Source organism: Podarcis pityusensis, assembly GCF_964106645.2.
Source record: "Podarcis pityusensis genome assembly, chromosome: 7".
Taxonomy (NCBI): Eukaryota; Metazoa; Chordata; class Lepidosauria; order Squamata; family Lacertidae; genus Podarcis; species Podarcis pityusensis.
In genome coordinates this window covers 69,365,929-69,387,857 of record NC_138031.1, presented here as the reverse complement: position 1 = coordinate 69,387,857, position 21,929 = coordinate 69,365,929, and the positions used below count along the sequence as shown (strand labels likewise).

The 21,929-nt window shown below is 42.9% G+C and overlaps 1 protein-coding gene across 5 annotated transcripts; it reads right to left on the bottom strand.

The window, feature by feature from the left end:
* Window positions 1-371: 371 nt before the first annotated feature.
* On the bottom strand, window positions 372-17,501 carry LOC308481994 (N-acetyllactosaminide beta-1,6-N-acetylglucosaminyl-transferase-like). Of its 5 annotated transcripts, XM_081014912.1 has the most exons (5): window positions 16,151-17,501; window positions 14,403-14,544; window positions 11,278-12,562; window positions 7,726-7,812; window positions 372-5,934 (listed from the first exon to the last, which is right to left on the bottom strand). In XM_081014912.1, the coding sequence occupies exons 3-5, from the start codon at window positions 12,221-12,223 to the stop codon at window positions 5,744-5,746; spliced, it is 1,224 nt and encodes a 407-aa protein (XP_080871038.1). In that variant the 5' UTR covers window positions 12,224-12,562; window positions 14,403-14,544; window positions 16,151-17,501; the 3' UTR covers window positions 372-5,743. The 5 variants fall into 5 exon arrangements, with proteins under 5 accessions (XP_080871038.1, XP_080871035.1, XP_080871036.1 ...); XM_081014909.1 differs by lacking the exon at window positions 14,403-14,544 and having other exon boundaries at window positions 11,278-12,754; XM_081014910.1 differs by lacking the exon at window positions 14,403-14,544.
* Window positions 17,502-21,929: the final 4,428 nt, after the last annotated feature.

Here is a 21,929-nt window from a genome sequence, read left to right as displayed (position 1 = left end):
ATAGGTACCACTCCAGTGGGAAGGTAAACTGCGTTTCCGTGCGCTGCTCTGGTTCGCCAGAAGCGGCTTAGTCATGCTGGCCACATGACCCGGAAGCTGTACGCCGGCTCCCTCGGCCTATAGAGTGAGATGAGCACACAACCCCAGAGTCGGCCACGACTGGACCTAATGGTCAGGAGTCCCTTTACCTTTACCTAAGCATTCATGCTAGGAGGCAAGGCTTTGTTCCTAAATATTTTGAGGGCAGGTTGCAAAGTGTGGCAGTAAACTGCTATTATTTGTGGCGAAGACGTATGGTTCTATTTTAGAAGTGTAAAAGATGCCAACGGGTAAGTGCCTCTTATTTACATTATAGAATATTTTTTAAAAAGAAGTTGCTACTCCTGTGTCATTAATTTATTTGTTTACCGCATTTATAGGCAGGCTGCCCAGTAATATTCTCTGGATGGCTTACAGTATCAACAAAAAGTTACAACTACAAAAAAGAACCCAATAATAACACTGAAGTTTTAATTTTTTTAAAACGGGTAAATAAAAAGCCAAGCTGCTGCTCTCTCAGTCTAACAGGCAGATAAGGCTCGTTGGCATCTTTCCTTGACGTCAAAACGACTCCAGATTAAGCGCCAGGCGAAGTTCCTCGCTTCTGCAACTGCTCGATTATATTTCTTGGAGAGAGTGATTCTCTCCCGAGCATTCGATAATAATAATAATTTATTATTTATACCCCGCCCATCTGGCTGGGTTTCCCCAGGCACTCTGGGCGGCTTCCAGCAAAAGATTAAACAGACATGAAAATTTAAAAAATACATGAAAAATACATCATCCATCCTCTTCTAGGAACTTTGGGTCCAAAGATTCTCCAATTGTCAGAGACAGAGAGACAGAGCAGGTGCATTAAGCTGGATGTTCGGCGTTTATCATGAAGTTTGGAAGAACTCAAAAGCACTTTGTCATCTCTGTAATCAAGGTGTGGTTATGGATACGTAGTCTTCTCATAAAGAAGGACCTCCAATGATGGTTGCAGTGTTTGGGTTGGTTCATAAGGGGAGAGGTGTTCCTTGAGGTTTTGCGGTCCTGAGCCAGATTGGCTCTGGTTCTCTGTGCTTTCAAATGGGAATCTTTCCCAGCCTTGGCTGGAGGCTGAATTTGAGGATTTCTCGTGGAAGTCACATACTGTACCTCTGAACCCTTCCTTTGCATGCAAGTCTGGAGACATCAGGGACTTGCCCACAAAATAATAGTTGCCGTAATACTTGTTTCAGGAGATCAGTCTGTCCTGAGGTCACTTTCCCCCTATGTTAAAAAGAAGAGAAAATCAGGCGCAAGTATTATTCGCCTACGGCGCTGAGGCTACTCCCTCTTCCTGCTTAGTTGGAAACAGGAGGGAAAATTCTTCTTTTAAAAAACAAACAAAATGCGATGGTCCTCGAGCATTATAATTTCAGAATGATGGAATTGCAATTCTTTATCAGTTCAGCAGGTGGGGTGCTTTACACAGGTTATCGATTTGCGCCATCTCTTGGGGAGCGATGAGGTGCTTTGAGAAAGCACCATTATAACTGCCTTATGTTCTGATTTAAAAGAGATTTGTAAGAACTACGCTGCGAATGAAAGGAGCAGTCGCCTCCCTCCATTTAGAACACACAAGCTGCGCAAGGAGAACATGGCCCACCACACTTGTACATTGCAGACTGTTGATTGCTTGCTAAATATACTTGCCTTCTTTTATTCTGGGGAGGTGGGGAAAAAACAGGTTGTATTGGCAGGCACTTGGGTGAGAGGGTGGATCTGTTTTACTTGGAGATCCAACTTTTAGAATGCTGGCAAATGACATGTTCACTTTTGCATTGAAGCTATTTGTTGGTTAAAAACTTGGGAAACGAATAAAAATTATTTGGCATCCATTTACCGGGATTTCAAAGGCGGAATTGACATCTGGGGGGAATCTCCAAAAGGTGGTGCTTTTTTGTCCTGGATCTTAGCCAAATCAATCGCAAAATTGTGGGGTTTTTGGTGGCTTTTTAAATATGGCAACCCTAGGAGTACATATTTCTTGCAGAATCTCTGGGAGTGATTGCTTAACATTTTATTTTTGCAGCCACAGTTTGCAATGTATATCAAAAGTAAAGAGGAAATGGACTTTAGCTGCAGCATTTCCCACATGCATTGATTAAAACGTTAATAGACTACCTTTCAGCCCCATATAAAGGGCCTCTCAGATTGTCAGCGACGGTAAATCTCTTTGTGATTTTTAAAATAGCTAGACTGTTAAGCCCAGCGATTCGCTATAGCCCTTGTCAGGCATTCAGTATCCACAAATAATGAACAAAAATTGTTTGAAGATGCTGGCTGCTGGCACCCTGCCATACCTTCAGACGGAAAAGCTATTTTCTCGCCTTTGGATGGATGTGTAGAATTTGGGGGTTTCCAGAATTGGAAAAGGGGAAATTGTTCCAACCACAGAACTAAGACAATGGCCTGGTTTGCACTTTGCTCATGGCTTACTAGTCATCTAAACCTAGGCTTGTCGTTTGCTTTGCCCCAGGCCAACCAAGAGCCGTAAACCCCCAAAGCGTAAAGGCTGCCCTTGTGGGGAAACTCTGTGTAGCTGGCAAAACTTGCAGGTCCCATTTGCAGGAAACAAATTTTACCTGCATGAGGTTTCTTTGTTGCCAATTATTTTTGATTTCCCATCATTTCTAACAAATGGTCACGAAATTAATACAAATTCAAATACAAATGGAAAAGCTGACTTCCCACCCTCCCACCCCAGATGCCCCCTCTATTTTCCTCCCTCCTTTTGTTGTTGTTGTTTACTTGTGTCCGACTCCTGGTGACCTCATGGACCAGAGCACGCCTGGCACTCCTGTCTTCCACTGCCTCCTGCAGTTTGGTCAAACTGGTAGCTTCGAGACTGGTAGCTTCGAGAACACTGTCCAACCATCTCGTCCTCTGTTGTCCTCTTCTCCTTGTGCCCTCCATCTTTCCCAACATCCGGGTCTTTTCTAGGGAGTCTTCTCTTCTCATGAGGTGGCCAAAGCATTGGAGCCTCAGCTTCAGGATCTGTCCTTCCAGTGAGCACTCAGGGCTGATTTCCTTCAGAATGGATAGGTTTGATCTTCTTGCAGTCCATGGGACTCTCAAGAGTCTCCTCCAGCACCATAATTCAAAAGCATCAATTCTTCGGCGATCAGCCTTCTTTATGGTCCAGCTCTCACTAAAGTAGCTTTTTCCAACCATCATTTCTAAATACATTCATCCCTTCTCCCTAACATCCCCTGTTCAGTTGCCAATTTCTGCTAAGAGGATTCTGTTGTGCAAACCTTTTGTTGTTTGGGCTGTTGGAGTGGAAGGCACCTAGAGTTGCACCGTAGCATGATGTGCATAAATCAGCATATTTACAGCCCAGAGAGAAGCATAACCACCTTTTTATTCATCGTGCCAAGCTGTGGTTAAGGTAAGGGTGGGGAACCTCTGACATTACAGATGCTATTCAGCTACAACTCCCATCATCATTGGCCATACTAGTGATAAGTGCAAGGCTGATTGACAAGTTGGTAACCATAACATTAAACCAGCTCGCTCAGGTTTTACATGTTAGATTTGCATCCACTTATTCCAAAGAATGAAAGATAAGTGCCATATATCTTTGCTGAAAATAAACCACATGTCAACATTAGCGGGAACATGCCTCATTTAATTCAGTCAACTTTTCCACCTTAACAGAAGGTGGTTCATGGTTCATGGTTAGGTTTGTAGTGGTTGTTTTCTTGCTTATTCAGTGATGGATTATGAAACAACAAACAACAAGAGTTTAATAAAATTTGGGCTTTGTGTTCAGTGGACCTTTGCATTCTGTGTTTTTGTTTTCTCTTTAAAGGAAAAAGAGGCGTCTCAACATTGGTAGATTTTGTAGTACAGAAAGCTTGCAAAACCTATGAGCAAAGATGACGTATTACAAAATCAGAAAAATAATACAAACCTTTTTTTATTTTTGGCATAGACATATTGTTTGCATCACCAAGGATACTAACTCATCCGGTGTTTTATTCCTTTATAGGAGCTCAGCATTGCACCTAACTTTGCTGTTGTCTTTCTCTGGCAGACCAATCCAAACTTGATTGCTGTTAAGGGCACAGCTGCAGATCTGTTTGAAAAGCTGGTACCCTTAATACAAATTCTGATACCCTCAATGCAATTCTGAAGTAAAGGAAAATGATTCAGTTTCTTTTAGTTTTATTTTAAGAAAACAAATTATTTATTTACTATTGAATTGTTACAAAAAGAATTACAATGAATATCTGCAAATCTGTTTGTTTTTCTAAGAAAAAATACTCTTCCACTTTAAAGTACAACACTTAACAGACCAAAACTGAAACATAGGCAACATGTTTAACAGCAAGGGCCTACATGGAAATGAGTCACGAAACGGAGGGCTGCGTTAAATGTCCATAATTCATTGACATACCAGTTCAAGCTCATATTTAGCAGACCCATTTTCATGCTTACGGTAGATGCCAAGAAAGAACTGGTGGACATTTCTGCACGGATGAAACCTTTCTGTATAAAATTTCAGTCTCCATTTAAAAAATAAATAAATGGTAAAACAGGGAAAGAAGAAAATGCTGCTTTTTAATTTTTCTCCTCTGGACTTTTAGCAAATATTACAGGGATAGTCAACATGGTGCCCACTAGCTATTCTGCAGTGCAGCTCGTATCAGCCCTAGCTAGCATGTCCAACGTTCAGCGATGATGGAAATTTTAGGGCAACAACATCTGAACGGCACCTCGTTGGCTACCCCTGACATATGGCCATCACTTTTTCAAACCATCTGAGGTGAATGAAGATTTAGATGGTGCACAGAAATTATTATTATTATTATTATTATTATTAAGATGGTGCACAGAAATATGGAAATGATTTGCCGTTAATCAGCATAAGCAGTCCCTCTGAAAAAAACTGGTTCAGTTGCACCTGAAAAACCATCTCTTTTTTTAAAAAAAAAACCCTTATGTGTAAAGATCTTCTCTTTGTTTTCAAGAGATACTGGTTTTTTTTGCAGTTAACGTTTTGCTCTTTTGCGGCAATTTTGAGCTCCCACATTATCTGTGGGGGCACGTGTGGCTCCCATTATAAAAAAGGGAAAGGGATACTCATGTACATTATAAAAAAGGGGGGGGGAGGATACTCATGGAGTTTTTTCTTTCCGTGGGAGATAACAGAGGAATCCTGGTAGCCCGTATATCTGAATATCGGGCCTTAATCTCACTTCAGAAACAGGTACAATATTTGTGCGCAGACACAAGTCCTCCAGCAAATAACAAGGCCCCTTAGTAAATATTGTATCTATATGTAGTCAGTTTTAATCCAGTCGTCTAGACTACCACTTAGTGAAACCTGACTTGCAACAATGATCAAAGTCTAATTCAACCAGCTTAAAATATGAATTCACTGTCTTTCTTCCTGTTGGTCAAAACGACTTCCCAAAATATTAACAAATGATACCCGAGTTCTTTGGTGGGTGGGAGAAATGGATAGTAACTCTGTTCCAAAACAGGATGCAAAATCCTAAAAATAATCAAGTATATCAAATAGCAAAAAATATCAACCAATATATCGATTGCCCTGAATTTTGACAGTGCTATGATGTTCAAGATTGGAACATGCATGGCTTCAAGCTAAACTGGCTCTTCCAGGATGTTGGCTCTGTTCATCGTCTTAAAGTAAACCATATCGGTTCCCCTAAAGGTACCAACTTGGCTCCACAGGTATTTCACTCTCTTTCAGTGCCCTCTCCCGAACGGCCAGTTCCAGGCATTCCACAGTAGGTGGATATGTTTCAAGTTCAACTTTGTTAGCAAACAGTTGTGTACCGGATAGCAGCCACTCAAGGTCTCCAGTTCCATAGACACAAATGTCTCTTTTATAGTGACCTGTCAAGAGATAAAAGTACTTTCATCGGAAATAAAGAAGGTCATATAAAGAAGTAATTAGAGAAAAGAATAAAGAGTGCAAAGTCAACTTAATGGGGAAATCGTATTAAATGTGATGTAAATTGGTATTGATTAAAAAATTTGTAAAACTAATAAAAATGATTTGGCATACATTATTTGTAGACCATTGGGTTTTTAAAGGTGGAATTGATGTCTGGCTAAAAGCTCAACAATTTTGGGGTCTTCCTAAAAAAAACTTTTTGGGAGTCCTGGTTGTGGCAACCCTATAACCCTACAATATGGCAACCCTATATTATGTGGGAATTAAACTCAAGGCGAGTTTTGCAGACAATCCTGAATTGTCTGCACAAGGCACTGCCTGTTAAAGTTTTAAAAAACAAATACCTTAATTTTCGCTCTGTAAGACTCACTTTTCCCCTCATAAAAAGTAAGGGAAAATGTGTGCGCGTCTTATGGAGCGAATGCAGGCTGCGCAGCTATCCCAGAAGCCAGAACAGCAAGAGGGATCGCTGCTTTCGCTGCGCAGCGATCCCTCTTGTTGTTCTGGCTTCTGAGATTCAGAATATTTTTTTCTTGTTTTCCTCCTCCAAAAACTAGGTGCGTCTTATGGTCTGGTGCGTCTTATAGAGCGAAAAATACGGTAGCTTTTACTCAGCGGACTTGCAGTTGCAGACTAAATATATGATGCAGGTAGGTGAATTAGGGGTGATTTAAGGGGTTTCCTAAAAATGTTGGCGTCCTCCTAAAAACATCTCAACAGCTTTCGTGGTGTCCTGGTTTTTACTTTTTGAAATATGGTCTTGACCACTCCTTTCAGAAGCAGCGTTTTTCTTCATGAAAATACGTCATCAGACCACTTCTACCACAAGGCTTGGCTAATTACTATCTTTATAATATAAGATGCAGCTCCCTACCTTCCTTATTTACATTGACTTGTGAGTTCTCCAAGCCACTAAGGTTGTAATTCTCAAGACCCCGACTGTGAAACATTATTCCATGAAAGTCAATGAGAGACGTATGGCAGCCAAAAAATGAATGCAGAGTAACACTGTACATATATTCCCCCTTTCATGCAGGAATTGTTTGTATGCACTTTAGTGCACAAATTTGGGTGCAAATTTGGTGTAATCTGCAGGTTCATAACCTTGAACAATCATGCAAAAGGAGCCCCATTCAGCTTTCTCTCTGCATTTAATAATAACAATAATTTATTATTTCTACCCCGCCCATCCGACTGGCTCTCCCTAGCTACTCTGGGCAGATTCCAACAGAAGGTTAAAAATACATTAAAGCATCAGTTATTAAAACCTTCCCTAAAGAGGGCTGCCTTCAGCTGTCTTCTAAATGTCAGATAGTTGTTTATTTCCTTGCCATCTGCTGGGAGGGCGTTCCACAGGGCAGGCGCCACTACCAAGAAGGCCCTCTGCCTGGTTCCCTGTAATTTCACTTCTCACACTGAGGGAACCACCAGAAGGCCCTCAGCTGGAAGCGTATTCTCCAGATAGATATTAATAATACCCAGCTGATGGTTTCTGGAACTGCGCACTGCCCAGGAAAGAAACAGGACCGTGTCAGTGCTGGTGTTTCTGAGCCTACGTGCTGCAAGTTCTGAAATGCCACAAGTTTGTTTCCGAACCTCTTTGAAGCCTTCATTAAACTGAAGGGAAAAGAGGACCAGCATAGACAGAGGTCATGGAATAAAAGGAGGGCCCACTCTCAATAAAAGGAGGGCCCGCTCTAGACAGCAGAATGCCAAATCTGTGCATTTACCGTAACATTTCCCAACAGTTCCGTTGATCCATTTGATAGCTCTCAAGCCGCCCTCTCGTGTAGCATTTGGCATGGAGCCAGGGACGTCTGTTATTTGGAGAGAGTGCAAAACCAAAAGATGAGCCTTGTGAGGGCACAGCAGTTAATCTTAAAAGTGCCAGATGGTCTATTGAAAACATGGACATTTCGTCATGCTTTGGGAGTTCTTATTTATCTCAGTTTCTCCCAAGGTAATTGGGATTTCATTTGAAATCCTTTTTTTTTTTTTAAATGATATTTATTAAGATTTTCAAAAATACAGAAAGTAAAGATTAAAGTACATTCAAAGCCTTATTTTCATACATCCACTTTCCGGGACTCCCCCCTTCCCCCACCCCTACCATATTCCCCTTTCATATTATTGGCTCCACAAGCTCTCAGTTCTAATTAAAACTTAATTTGTTTAGACCATTATTCGAATTTAAAATTTATACACTCCTCATCAATACCCTTAATAAAAGACAAAAGTTCTCTCCCCAGGGCCCACCCCATTTTCATTCCACAATTTCCCTTTTTTTAAAGATAAGGACACCCCACACAATAGAAATATAAGAAATAAGAAATAAAAATATAATAGGTGAAAAAGAGCCAGTTCAGAAAAAAAAAAAGTTGACAAGCCTTTGGATTTTAGTTCTCCCCCCCCTGTCCCCGGTTTAATTTCCCCCTGACCACCAAACCATGTTATCTGCCTGGAATTCTTAAAGTCCATAAATCACCTATTTCCCCCAACTCCTTGCTGGCTTTTTCTTTTTATAATTATTTTTTAAGACATTTAACTTCAAATCTTTAATAAAACTCCCCCCATTGTTCTTTCCAAGTTGTAGTCCAATTTCCTCTTGTTCCGCTGCTGAAACGTTCTAATTCAGAAGTTTAGTAACTCTGCAGGGATTATTGTTATTCAGGAACAAAAACTTGCGTTCAGTCCCTTCCTTTCTTCAATAGAAAATTCTATTGTCTCCTTTAACTGAACACCCTGTAGACAAAATATTATTTCCGTTTTGCAGCTTTCCCAGAAGATAACCAGTCCTGTAAAATTCCAATGGTATTTTTCCACTTACAACCATCTTTGTAATGTCCCGAAACTCCTCTAGGGGGATTGTTGTAACTTTGTTTTCTCTAGTCCAAAAGTCCGATTGTTATCCATGTTTTCGCCATTTTGTATCCAAGTTTTAACGGGTTATAGCAAATTGTAACAAATTTAACCAGCAAAGTTCTCATAATAAAATCCTCTCTGCTTTCCGACTTTGACAGCTACTTTGACAGCTGTCAAAATCTCCGACTCTCTTCACCAGGCTCTCTCTTCAATCACCCCGGTTCCCAGGGGGGGGGGTCACGTTTCCCTTCTCCCTCAATTCTTCCTCCAGCACAGTTCTTGTAGTTCCCCATCGTGGCATTCTTAGTTTTTATCAGCAATATAAATCTTTTTGGACCTTGGCTTCCCCGTCCTTGTTTTGGAAGGTTTACAGTAGGGAGGGGGACTGACTTCCTTTTTGGATCCCCCCCCCCCGCTCGTGTCCAATCCGAAAAAAAAAAAAAAATTTTCTCCTTTTGAACCCGGTTTCCAAATTACTCACGGGTTGTTGTTAAGAAGTCCGAATTTTCAATAGAAGAAGTCAGCGCTCTCCGCCGGATGGCATGCGGCTGCGCTCGGCAGGGATAGCAGAGGACTCAAAGCACCACGCTTCTCCCCGGCACCCGATCCGTAGCCTTTAAAAAGGCTCCTTCACGAGTCGGGAGGGCGCTAGCGGTGCCAGCCGAGTCTCCATGTCCACGGCCTCCGTGGCCGTGGTTTTTGAGGGTCCCCGCATCGCCGGTGCGGTAGGACCCAGCCCCTGCCGAGCAGGCTCCCTCCGGAGCTCGGAGGGAGTCCGCCATTCGGCGATGGCGCCAACCCGGAGGGATTTCATTTGAAATCCTTCCGTTTTGTCTGCATCATCTCGAGGGGGGGGGGAGAGAGAAACAAACCTGTTTAATAAATATTATAAAAATTATTTTCCTAAATTCCCAGGTGTACAAGCAAACCCTCTAAGTGCCCCTATTTTCCAGGGACGGTCCTGGATTTACAGAAGCTGCCCTGATTTACGATTTGATCCCAGAATGTCCCGCTTTTCCTTAGGAAGTTCCTATTTTCATCAAAGAAATGTTGGTGGATATGGTAGGTAGAGAATATACCGGGTGGTGTCTAAATAGTAAAAGTATTATTATGGGTTAGGATGTCCCCGTTTGCATCGGAGAAATGTTGGAGGGTATGTGCAAGCAGTTTCTGTTTTGTCCTAATGACTTCTGAATCCAGCTGTTAAACGAACAGGAACATCCCAGTAAGAGAATGACCCGGAAAGAAATAACATCTCTGGCCATCGTGCATGTAGGTTTGAGGGATGATGCCCCACGTCCCTTGCAATTCTTGGCCCCCTTTGCTGTTATATAAGAGGAGTTTACTGAAATAGTCAGACCAGTTTCTTTGTAAGATAGTGGCCTTAGCTGGCCACTTAAGTGTCTTCATCAACATCCCCAAGGAGTGAGCCAGGTTGCCAGAACGAGAAATAAGCGAGGGTGTCCCCTGAGCAAGTGGATGGCCTTGGCTCCCACTCCCTTAGCTGTCCAGAAGGGAGAACAACAGGAGTGTGTAGCATGCAAGTGCTAGTCAAAACAGGCAGAAAAGCAGGAGGCACAAGGTTTTTTGTGGCAGCCATGGAGCGTTGACCAACTAGAGCCAGGATGTGGTGAAGGCATCTGTGATGGCCTGGGATTCGGACTCGGAGGCTGAACCTGAGGAATCCCAGCCTGCACAGGATTCCCCGCCTCCAGAACCAGCTGAGCCAGGGCTGGGGCTTGAGCCTGAAGGGTCCTCACCTGTGCTGGATCCTCAGGTGCAGGCACCAGCTGAGTCTGCTCTGGCTCCTGAGCTGATGGAGGACCCATTGCCTGCAGATGCTCCACTCTCAGCCCCGTCAGAGGAAGCTGAGGTTGCCTCTGGGTCTGGTAACCCTCCAGCCTCTCCTGAGCTGCAGAGGCTCAGGGCAGAGAGACGGAGGGAACTAAGTTCCCACAGGAGGAGTGCTCACCTCCAGGCCAGGAGAGGCAAGTCTCCTGAGGGCCGGGGCCGCCCTATGCCTCGGGGCAGATAAAAGCCAACCAGCCCCAGTCCCAAGTTGCGGGAGCAACATTGTTGGTATCCAGTTCCTGCCTGCACCCTGTCCTGCCGGAGCTCCTGACCTCACCCGACTCCCTGCCTTGGACCCAGCTTCAGCTTTGACGGACTGCCTCCATACTGCACCCTCAACCTCGGACTGGACTCGGACCCCGCCTCACGGTTAACCCATGGAACCAGCACAGCATCACTTGAAAGGGTGCAGGAATATGCAGCTGTCCCATATGGGGATCGAACCGGTAACCTTGGCATGACCAGCACCACACTCTAACCAATTCATCTCCTTGAGAACCTGTGCAACTTTAGATCCGACAACAAACCCCAGCCAACAAAATCAGAACCGGTTGGATGTTGCTACGTACCTGGTATCCTATTGAGTGTCGTCCAGTATTGTTCGTCTGGACTAAAGGTGTCCTGGGACCATTCTAGCAAATCGAGGGCCCGTTCATCGGAGAAAATAAATTCCACAAAGGGCCTTGTTAGGGCAACGTATGAAGAGCCACGGTAAAGAGTCAGATTGTGGGGCACTTCTGATTTCAAATACGTGGTGCTTAGCATTTGAATTGGATATTCTCCGTCGTGATCTCCAAGACATGGTTTGAAAGAATATTTGGTCCTCACGGTATAAGGATCTACAAGGGGAATGCCAGGTGTGATGTTTTTCCCGTTAAACTTTTTCAGCTTCCGGACAATTTCCTTGTTGGTTTTCAAGGGGAAGTCTTGGCCACAGAGGTTGAGGAGGTACTTCCACTGAACTGTGGACCTCAGGAGGTCCTTCATGCAGTTCAGGTCAGCCTGGAGCCTGGTTATCCCCGTGTAAATGACCACCTCTGCTTTGGACACGAGGAAGGCATTGGGAAAGCAATCGACCAGCTTCTTCACATCTTGCTGGTACCCGTCAGGTGCCTTCTTATCCACGTGGATGCAGTAAACGTTGTGGGGCATGTAAATGGCTCGGAAGACTCGTTCAAAGGTACCAAATTCTTTGTGGATGGTGATGGCGTATGCTATGGGGAAGCCAGCTTCCTCCGCAGACAAGGTTTTCGTGAGGTAGTGACTGCTGGTGACGTAATCTTTGCAGGAAGACGACTTCCCGAAAGAGGTGCGGAAATGCTTCCCCCAGATAAACGCTCTGTCCTGCTCTGCCAGAGACCTGCAATGATCCCGAAGGAAATCAGCTTCCCGAGACTTCTGCGACTGCCACCGTTGTTTAGAGAGAAGGGGAAGCTGGTGATCCAGAACAAGCAGAACTGCCAAGCCGCTCAGGGAAAGAACGGCAGAGATGCAATGAGCCTTCCGAGAGAGCATTGTCTCTCGGGAAATTAATGCTGCTTCTGTCGCAGCGACCGCCAGTGGAAGGTGTTCCCCTCAGAGTTGTTAATTTGGCAACGTGCTTCTGCTGCCCTGCATCGTTTTGTTTCTGCCCACCGCCCCAAGATGGCAGGGCAGCTTTTGCCTCAGCTGGCTGCTAAGCAAGCAGCTCTACTTGCCTATCCACAGGGATCTAAGCAGAACACACCATTGATCTGAGCAGAGCACACCATCAGCCACAAAGGCTGGAGGGAGAGACTGGAACCCTCCTCAGTTCTTCAGTTCTTCCTCCAAAATTCAGTGACTGCACCTCACCCGTGAAAGGGCACTGCGCTCCTGAGTTATGGGACAAAAAGGAACACAAACCAATATGAAGTCTTGAAAATGTAGGAAGAAGATGGGGTGGGTCAGAGAATAGAATGAAGAAGCAGTGGGGTTCCTCTGAAGCAAGGGTGTTGGAAGAAAAGCTTCTGGAGCAATTCCTTACTTCATTTTTTTGGGGGGGTGGGGGACAGAGAGAAAATACTCCTGTGGCAAAAAACAAAAAAGGTAGAATTTGCATGTTAGAACAAAGATTGGCAAAACAAGGATGGGTGCTGTGTCTTAAAATATTTTGGCGCTGCCCTTTAAAGTCCTAAATGGCCTCGGTCCTGTATACCTGAAGGAGCGTCTCCACCCCCATCGTTCAGCCCGGACACTGAGGTCCAGCGTCGAGGGCCTTCTGGCGGTTCCCTCACTGCAAGAAGTGAGGTTACAGGGAACCAGGCAGAGGGCCTTCTCGGTAGTGGCGCCAGCCCTGTGGAACGCCCTCCCATCAGATGTCCAGGAAATAAGCAGCTATCCTATTTTTAAAAGACATCTGAAGGCAGCCCTGTTTAGGGAAGCTTTTAATATTTAATGCTGTATTGTTTTTAACACTCGATTGGGAGCCGCCCAGAGTGGCTGGGGAAACTCCTGGCTCAGAAATGGAAACTGCAGGAACTTCCAACATTGGAAGAACGGAGGAGTAAGATGGTGGAATATGCAGAGTTAGCAAAGCTGACGGGGAAGATCCAGAATCAGCGCAACGAACTGTTTCAAAAAGACTGGAGCAAATTTATATTATATATGAAAGAACATTGCAAACATCTGAAAATGTTTGTAGGTTAGAGTTGAAATGTTTCGTATTGAGAATATAAGGAACCGATTTACATTTAATGAGGGGAAATATAAAAATAAGAGAGAAAGTAAAAAAGTGGTGATAGAAATGCTAAGAAAAAAGTAATTATGTATGGAAGTGAGAAAGAGGGGCGGGGGAGGTCGATGCTCTGTCAGAGCAATGCTTAAACTTATTGAATTATGTGTTGAAACTGTGATTATGATAAAACTGAAAATGTAATAAAAACTATTATTATTTTAAAAATTGAAAATGATAACTTATCAGTGTTCCACATCAATTCTAAGTTCCTTTGGGCTTCAGAAAATAAAATAAAATAATACTCCAGTGAGATGTGGAAAGATACAACACAGGACAGAGTGGGTCACCTCAGACTGGAGTTGGGGGTGGGTGGGTAATGCAACCGTTAAGGCCTCTGTTTCTTCCTCCCCAAGCCTTGCCCTCTTCTCAGGGCCACATCTGTCGCTGGGGCCCACCCTGCGCTCAACTCCCCCCCCACCCCGAGTGAAACGTATGTTTTGAACTGTGATCCTGCTTTTTACTTGCTTTTCACAGAGAAATGGGGAGGAGGGGATACCTCTGCCTTTTTCAGGGCTGCGCAGCTTAATGTGCACAGGGGAAGATTTGCATCCATTGCTCTGCCCTTAATAAATCCATCCACATGGGACCACATATCCACCCCTGTGCTGCAACAGCAGCAGCCACCAAGACCTCACTGGAAGGCTGCACACAAGGAAATGCAGTTTGGTGGGCTGAAGAAGGTTATCACTGGTCCAGGAGAAGAACTTTTAAAGAAGAGAGGGAAAGGGGGAGCTTGCATTTCAGCAAAACAAAACTGGTTCTCTCACTTGGGTATCTGCAGGGGTGGGGAACCAGCCCAAGCGTAGCTGGAAAAGGTTTTTGCAGGTTCCAAGGATCCCAGGACTGTGTCCAGGGATGATCCTAGGGGGCAGGCAAAAAAGACATTTCTTACACACAGAGACCTATGTCCTCTCCCCCCACCCCCCACCCCGAACTTACTGCTGCAGGGAAACTGAGCAGTTCTAGCATGCACACAAACAGCAAGGGATTCTCAAAAGAGACGTTGGAGGCTATTCCCAGCAGGGAAACTGGCTGAAAATCCTTCTCTCAGGCCTGGACTCCTTTCAAGGAGCTGTCTTAGCTGTAGGACACGTTAAATAAGTTGGAGTTCTTGTTATTAAATATACCAAGAAAAAAGCACACCAAGAACTCAGGCCAATGTAAGTTTCAATAGTGGGAGTGGTCCCTACTCGCAAATCAAGAGTGAATAGTAACAAAAACTAATCCATTCAAAAGTATGTATTCTGACAAGGATTGCAAACTCAAATAGAGGTTACCAACTCTAACAGAGATTACAAACTCAAACTCATAAAAATATGTATAACACAATAATTCATTACAGAATTAGAGATAAGAGTTTATGAGTAGAGATGAATTCATGTTAGCCCAGATTCGTTGTGGAGGTCTTAGTTTCAATCATTGAGCAGAAGTCAATTATAGATTAGAAACCAGGACAGAGTTCTTGGTGTGCTTTTTTCTTAGTTGTAGGACACACCTTGCCCTGAGGCTTACAATCGAAAAGACATGGTGACACACAAGAGGGAGAAGCAAGCTAAGGCATCATTTCTTAAAGTTGAGGTGGGAGCATCATATATATACCGTATTTTTCCGTCTATAACACGCCCCCGTGTATAAGACGCTCCCTATTTGGGGGGACTCAAAATTAAGAAAACTTAAGAAAATGGGGGGAGATTGCCCCCGTGTATATGTCTAGCACCCCTTTAATATTATTTTTTAGTAAAAAAAAAAACACCACGGAAAAGTCTTATACACGGAAAAGTATGGTATATGCATACTCAAGAGGGTAAGTCGATTACAAAGTGGAATGGGAAATGGAAACCAAAAAAAAGGGTGGAGGGAAGTCAAGGGATTCAGAGAATCCTAAATGCAAGGTGACTGATATGTTTTAACTGGAATTTATTATGTAAAATTTGCATATATATGTGTATGTATATACACATATATATGTATATATATATATATATAATACACACACACACATATATATTGCCCCTTGGGTCAGCTTGCCTGTAGCCATGTTAACATGTAAATTTTCCCCACTGACCCAGGATTTAGAGGAGACAGTCCAGGAGCTGGGAAAAGGAGAAAGAGAGAGAGAGAGAAAGAGAGAGAGAGAGAGAGAGAGAGAGTTAGCCCTGGGGCAACGGGGACAGACCAGCACTGGGCACCAGATAACATAGATTTGGCCAATATTAATGCCATCTTCCCTTGCATGTTGCAACAACGCAAGTGATTATGTTTGCACTTACTGAGCAATTACCTAATTCCTACTTCTTGGACGAAGACATGAAACTGAAAAAGGTCTTGGGCGGCCGGCAGCAGCAGTTGTTTCCTGAATGCTGCAGGTTCAGCACACTCGAATCCTGGATCAGTTTGCAGCAAATAATAAACCACGTGATTTGAGCATCTCGCAGATAACAGGCGTTATCTCGGCAGTGGGGCCCTCCTTGCGGACGGCCTCCCATCAGATGTCAGGGAGGCAGAGAATTACACAACTTTTAGAAAGGCAGCCCTGTTCCAAGTTTTGAATGTCTGACATTTTATTATTTTTAATATTTTGCTGCAGGCCGCCCAGACTGGCTGGGCGGTGGAAGAAGAAGAAGAAGAAGAAGAAGAAGAAGAAGAAGAAGAAGAAGAAGAAGAAGAAGAAGGAGTTGTTTACTCACTTGTGCAGGCCTCAGGTTCTGGATTCTCGCTTGAAAGACAATAAACACAGAACCGAACAGGGGAGCAGAAGCCCAAGAATACGAGGGCGGAGTCTTTAGCTGCAGGCTTGCAAGCCAAAGCAGTGCAGAATTGAACCCCTTTCATCTTTCCATTGCTACAAATCAGCACAGCGGTTGGCCCTAGGCACGCTGCAGCTGCAGAAAACCGGTATTGGGAGGGGATAGGCCACGCCAATATTGATCGGGTTTGAGCTGGGGCAATGGCACTGAGGAAGGGGTTCAAGCAGAAGTAAACAAATCACACCCTTCTCAAGTGTTACAAAAACCAAACACCGCAGCAGTTTGCACGTTAACTTGGCTGAGTCCTGCTTTTTGCCCCGGGGAGCACTGTGCATGATATGCCAATATCTATCATGCATTAATAATCTGTACACGCCGCAGCTTTGAGTCAGACCTTGGTGCTTCAATAATTTAAGCGAGTTTCATTCTGCCTGTTTGTGAACCCCTGGTGATGTTTCCTGATGCTTCTTCGCTGCTATTGATTTTGCCATGTCTGGAATACGTATCTGGGCATTCTCTTAGATGAGCCAGAAACCGGCCGACTTTGAAGAAGTACCTTAAATACCTCCCGATTTAATTACACGGCAAGAGGAAATGTTTTCTAGAGGAAACGAATGAGGCAAGACTTGGAATAATGAAGATGTTTCGGTCAGCTCGCAAGCAAATGCTTTCTTAGCTTGTTCTCAAAAACCCCCCACAATATTTCTAAAGGTCAGTTTTCCTCACTGTGCAACCAGGACTGAGCTCTCGGATGAATGGAGCTTCCCTCCAGCCACCTCCAAGCATACAAAAAGCTATTTAATATGAAAGTCATACTGCAGATGATAATATTACACAGTTTGAAGTGACTGGAAGCATAAGAACTGACTCCTTTTGGAAGAAATTATTGTCCAGGCCCATAAAAATATTATTCAAAGTTTACTTGCAGAACTCTTCAGGAACATCAAATGATACATCCAATAATGTCCATGCAATATCTTCTGCTGTCCAGCACAGGCTCAGCATCTTAGAAAATACTAAATAACCCAAACAGACCTTCTCTACATTGCTTGATCCCACACTACCTGCAAGGGTGACAAGCAAATTAGTCCTAAGACTTTAGAAAACCTGGGTATTTATTCCCCCCACCCCGAACTAAATGCAAACAGTATTACTTAAACTGGTTATAAATCTAAACATCAAGTTTCTCTTGCTGAAGGCTTGCATTTGAAAGGAAAAAGGAACCCCTGGATAAATAGGGTCAGCAGAAACTCGTTTTGTTTTGGTTTTAAAAGGATATATAAAGCATGTGCATTATAGTATCTCAGAACGATGTGCAGAAAACAAAAAATAAGTATAATAAGTTACTAGGATCCGGGGGGATTTCCAAAAGTTGGTGCTTTATCCTGGATCTGAGGCATCTAATCATAGCCTGCATTTTTATCAAGGCTTATAGTTTGATTAGGGTCTGTATTTTAAAATGAGCTTAAAGATTTTCAAATGTTTTATGCCAGGCAGAAGACCAGCTGCCTAAGTACTTTGGCAAGATGTTTATCCTCCTGGACAAGGGGGCCCCCTGATTTATAGCAGAAAACAATTCTCAAAGTCGTAAAAGGGAATTACAGGCTGAGAGCAAGGTTACACCACCCTACATAATTAAGAGTTGGTAAATAGTAAAACCATTAAACTTGAGCCATATCTTTCTAAGGTTAAAGGCCAAGAGCAAATGGAAAAGAAAACAACTGGCTGGAGAAGGGGAGTGTAAACAGAAGAAGAGGTTTTTTTCCTATTTTATTTTGAGGCTGTAAACTGATTCCTTCCTGTTACTTTGAGAAGGTTTATTCTTCTAAAAAGCTATCTATGATAATGTATGAAATATACTGGCTTAAATGTAATTATGCAAAGGATCTAGAAATAAATAAATGTTAAATTCTTATTTCATAGAGTCATATTGCTGTAGGAGACCAGAGGGGCAAACGAGCCCAGCCCCCTGCCAGACAGGAGACGCCATCGAGCACTCCTGACATATGGTTGTCAGGCCTTTGTTTAAAGACCTTCAAAAAGGAGATCTTTCATTGATGATGCATGAGAATGTGAACCCAAGATCTCTGACATCTGTTTAAGATAAAAATTTAAAACTATTAACCATCTGTTTTGGAGGGCAATAGGGCAAGGAGGGCAAGAGGTGAGCTGGTAATTAAGGTTCCTTGTTGAGACAAATGTAAGATATATGACTGCTTATTTGTCATTTATAGATAGAAGAATATATAGCTTTTTGTATCCCATAAAAGGCAATAGGAAATGGGTGTATCTTTTAGGATTGGTTATAGCAATCAGCCAATAGGAAATTCAACCAGGCTGATTGGACAGAGGCAGCCAAAGGAGGAGCAAGGGGGCTGGGCTGAGGGAATATAAGTGCTGGCCATAATGGCAGGAGGCCAGGCCAGAGCTTGGTAACCATATACCACTGTGCCTCTCATTTATTTGTCTGACAAATAAATTATTATTTTAATTTCTCTATTGCTGCGTTGAATATTTCATTCCAGCTAAGCGTTAACCACAAGCAGGGTGCTACAGATCTTAAGCAAGGCAATCAAAAATTCGCGGGGGGTGGCATTTTGGTTTTTTAAAAAGCTTCACAACTTTGGGGTTTAAACCATGAGAGCAGCAAGAATGTTGTGTTGTGCTGCTGTCTGCAACAGATTAGGTAAAGGTAAAGGACCTCTGACAGTTAAGTCCAGTCGCAGACGACTTTGGGGTTGCAGCACTCATCTCGATTTACAGGCCAAGGGAGCCGGTGTTTGTCTGCAGACAGTTTTTCTGGGTCATGTGGCTAGCATGACTAAGCCGCTTCTGGTGCAACGGAACACCAAAACCAGAGCAGCGCACGGAAACGGTGTTTACCTTCCTGCCAGAGCGGTACCTATTTATCTACTTGCACTTTTTGCCCTGCTTTCAAACTGCTAGGTTGGCAGGAGCTGGGACCGAGCAACAGGAGCTCACCCCGTGGTGGGGATTCGAACCGCCGACCTTCTGATCAGCAAGCCCAAGAGGCTCAGTGGTTTAGACCACAGCGCCACCTGCGTCCCATCTGCAACAGTTTAAACTGTGTAAAATGTACTAGCATTCACTTTTTGAAATGGGCAACCCTCCTAGAAGATGATCAGTAGATAATATTTAAGAATTTCATGCAGAAAATACTTGGGCTTGTCGAAGCATGTTCTGCCTCATGTTCTTGTAGAAGGAAGAGTCCTGAGAATGTATAACTTGCTGCTGAAATGGAACACTCAGGATGAACCGGTAAAATCGGCTATGATTAAATGGGCACAAGACGTTGGACACAACATTATGTTCGCTGACTGGGAACAGTTATGGACCACAGGTATGAAATTTACGGCATGTAATGCCCTAAGAGAGAATATTATGAAAATGATATACAGGTGGTACATAACTCCAGTCAAGCTTGCAAAAATCTATCATTTGCCCAATAATAAATGTTGGAAATGTAAAGAAACTGAAGGTACATTTTTTCACCTTTGGTGGACGTGCCCAAAGATTAAGGCTTTCTGGGAAATGATATATAGAGTTAAAAAAGGTATTCAAATATACCTTTCCCAAGAAACCAGAGGCCTTTCTCCTGGGCATAGTCGGCCAAATGGTGTTAAAAAAGGATAGAACTTTCTTTATGTACGCAACAACAGCAGCAAGAATACTTATCGCAAAGTATTGGAAGACACAAGAGCTTCCCACACTGGAGGAATGGCAGATGAAACTGATGGACTATATGGAATTGGCGGAAATGACTGGCAGAATCCGTGACCAGGGAGAAGAGTCGGTGGAGGAAGATTGGAAGAAATTCAAAGACTATCTGCAGAAACATTGCAAAATTAAAGAATGTTAGAGTGATGTTGGATTGAAAATAAGTGGCTTCTAGCTGTACAGGATTTAAAGTTATATATAGATTAAGATTAAGGATTGGGATTAAAAAAGTTTAAGGAAATGGAAATTTGGTTTTTAAGAGGTAAAATTTTAATGTTATATAATATTAAGATTAAAGATTGGGATTAAAACAGAGGGAAAGAAATTGCTGGACAAACAATTTGAACTGGAATACAAAAGAGGGAGGTATGAGGAGGTCCAGAAAATAAGTAAATTTAAAAATGGAGATGAAAAGGTGGTATTGTTTTTAACTGTTTTCTTTTTTGTCTTTTGTCTTTTGTTTGTTTTTTTCCTTTTTGGATTATGTATTGTGTATTTTTGAATTGTGTATTTCTTTTTTATGTTTTTATGTTTAATTTTTTATTGATGTGCTCTTTTTATTGGAAATCTTAATAAATATCATTAAAAAAAAAAAAATAGAAGGAAGAGTCCTGAAACAATTCACATATGCTGCAAACATCTGACTACCTGAGTCCTGCTAATGAATCATACTCCATTGTACAAAAGGAGGTCATAAACGAGACAATATGGGGAGGGAGATGTTCCTGGGTGACAGGAAACAGAAGGGCAGTTTGCTTTTTGTGTTTTGTAGTAACTACACTGGTGGCCAAAATTGTGGAAATCTTTTGGAAAAGGTGTATTTCCGAGGTCTGATTGGCTCTCCAAACACTCATGCTCATTGGCTACATTCAAATGAAGGAAAGCTACTGCATCTCAACCTAAGCAAGTTGTGCTTCCCTTTTCTGGTTATTTGGCTATAATTTTTGATAGAATACAGATAACTGAACAAACTTTGCTGCATTACATTCTTCATTAAATTATTTTTCCATTGATATATAATTTTATAGCATTACTCCCCCCAAAAATGGCCTTATGAGCCATCAAACCTCAGAAACACACTTTTCCCAAAAGGTTTCCACAATTTTGGTCATGAGTGTTGGAAGGTAAAATGTTTGAGAGGCCTCACGTCAGCCAATGTATTATTGTTTTTGTTCTGTTATTATGGTCTGTATTCTTGTGTTTTTATACCCACACACTCACCTATGCCGGCTGCCACCTGAAGGCACACCTGTGGACCCATACAGGGTGAAAAAGAAGTCAAAATTAGAAATTATAAAACATCTCATTGACTGAGACAATTCTACCTGCTGCACTGAGCGAAGAAGAAGCCCATTCACAGGGAGAAGATCTCATCCGGTGCTCACTACTTTATGGAATTGTATCATTTTTAAAAAATGGATCTGTTGTCGTTCACTTTATTTATACGCTCCTGTGTTTGATATCATAGTGATTGCAGTGCTTGTTGTTATCTCATGCTACTGCGATTATTGCGAGTTGCTTTGAGCTCAATGTTTGTTGTCATTAAAACGGATATTAAATCGGATCTGAATCACAGGAAATTGTGCCGAATCTTGATCCTCATGGCGTTGAATCTGTGTTGCTGGAAGAACCGCAGTCAAAACGTTTCACCTAAAAGTATGCCTCACCCGTTGGCCCCGTGTTCTTTGGCCTTGGGTCCCCAAATGTTGTAGGGTTACCGCCTCCCATCATCCAAAGCCAACAATCAGAGATAACTGCGGTCGTCGTCCAACGGTGGTAGGAGACCTAAGGTTGAAGAACTCTGTCCCAGCCAACACCATCAAATTTAGCAGTGAGTTGTGCATACAAATATAATGGTATACATTTGCTAACCTAACAGCAGGCAAATTAGAAGAGATTACAGCATAGCAACTGGGGGGGTTTATATGTCAAGCCGCAGCAGTGTTATGTAAAATTGCCACTTGGAAATTACCAGTTCTTG

Excerpts from the sequence above, each read along its gene's own strand:
- LOC308481994 (XM_081014912.1), bottom strand. The coding sequence starts at position 12,223 with ATGCTCTCTCGGAAGGCTCATTGCATCTCTGCCGTTCTTTCCCTGAGC. Across the intron at positions 7,813-11,277 it reads GACACTCAATAGGATACCAG|ACGTCCCTGGCTCCATGCCA; the intron begins GTACGTAGCAAC and ends TCCAAATAACAG. Across the intron at positions 5,935-7,725 it reads AACTGTTGGGAAATGTTACG|GTCACTATAAAAGAGACATT; the intron begins GTAAATGCACAG and ends ATCTCTTGACAG.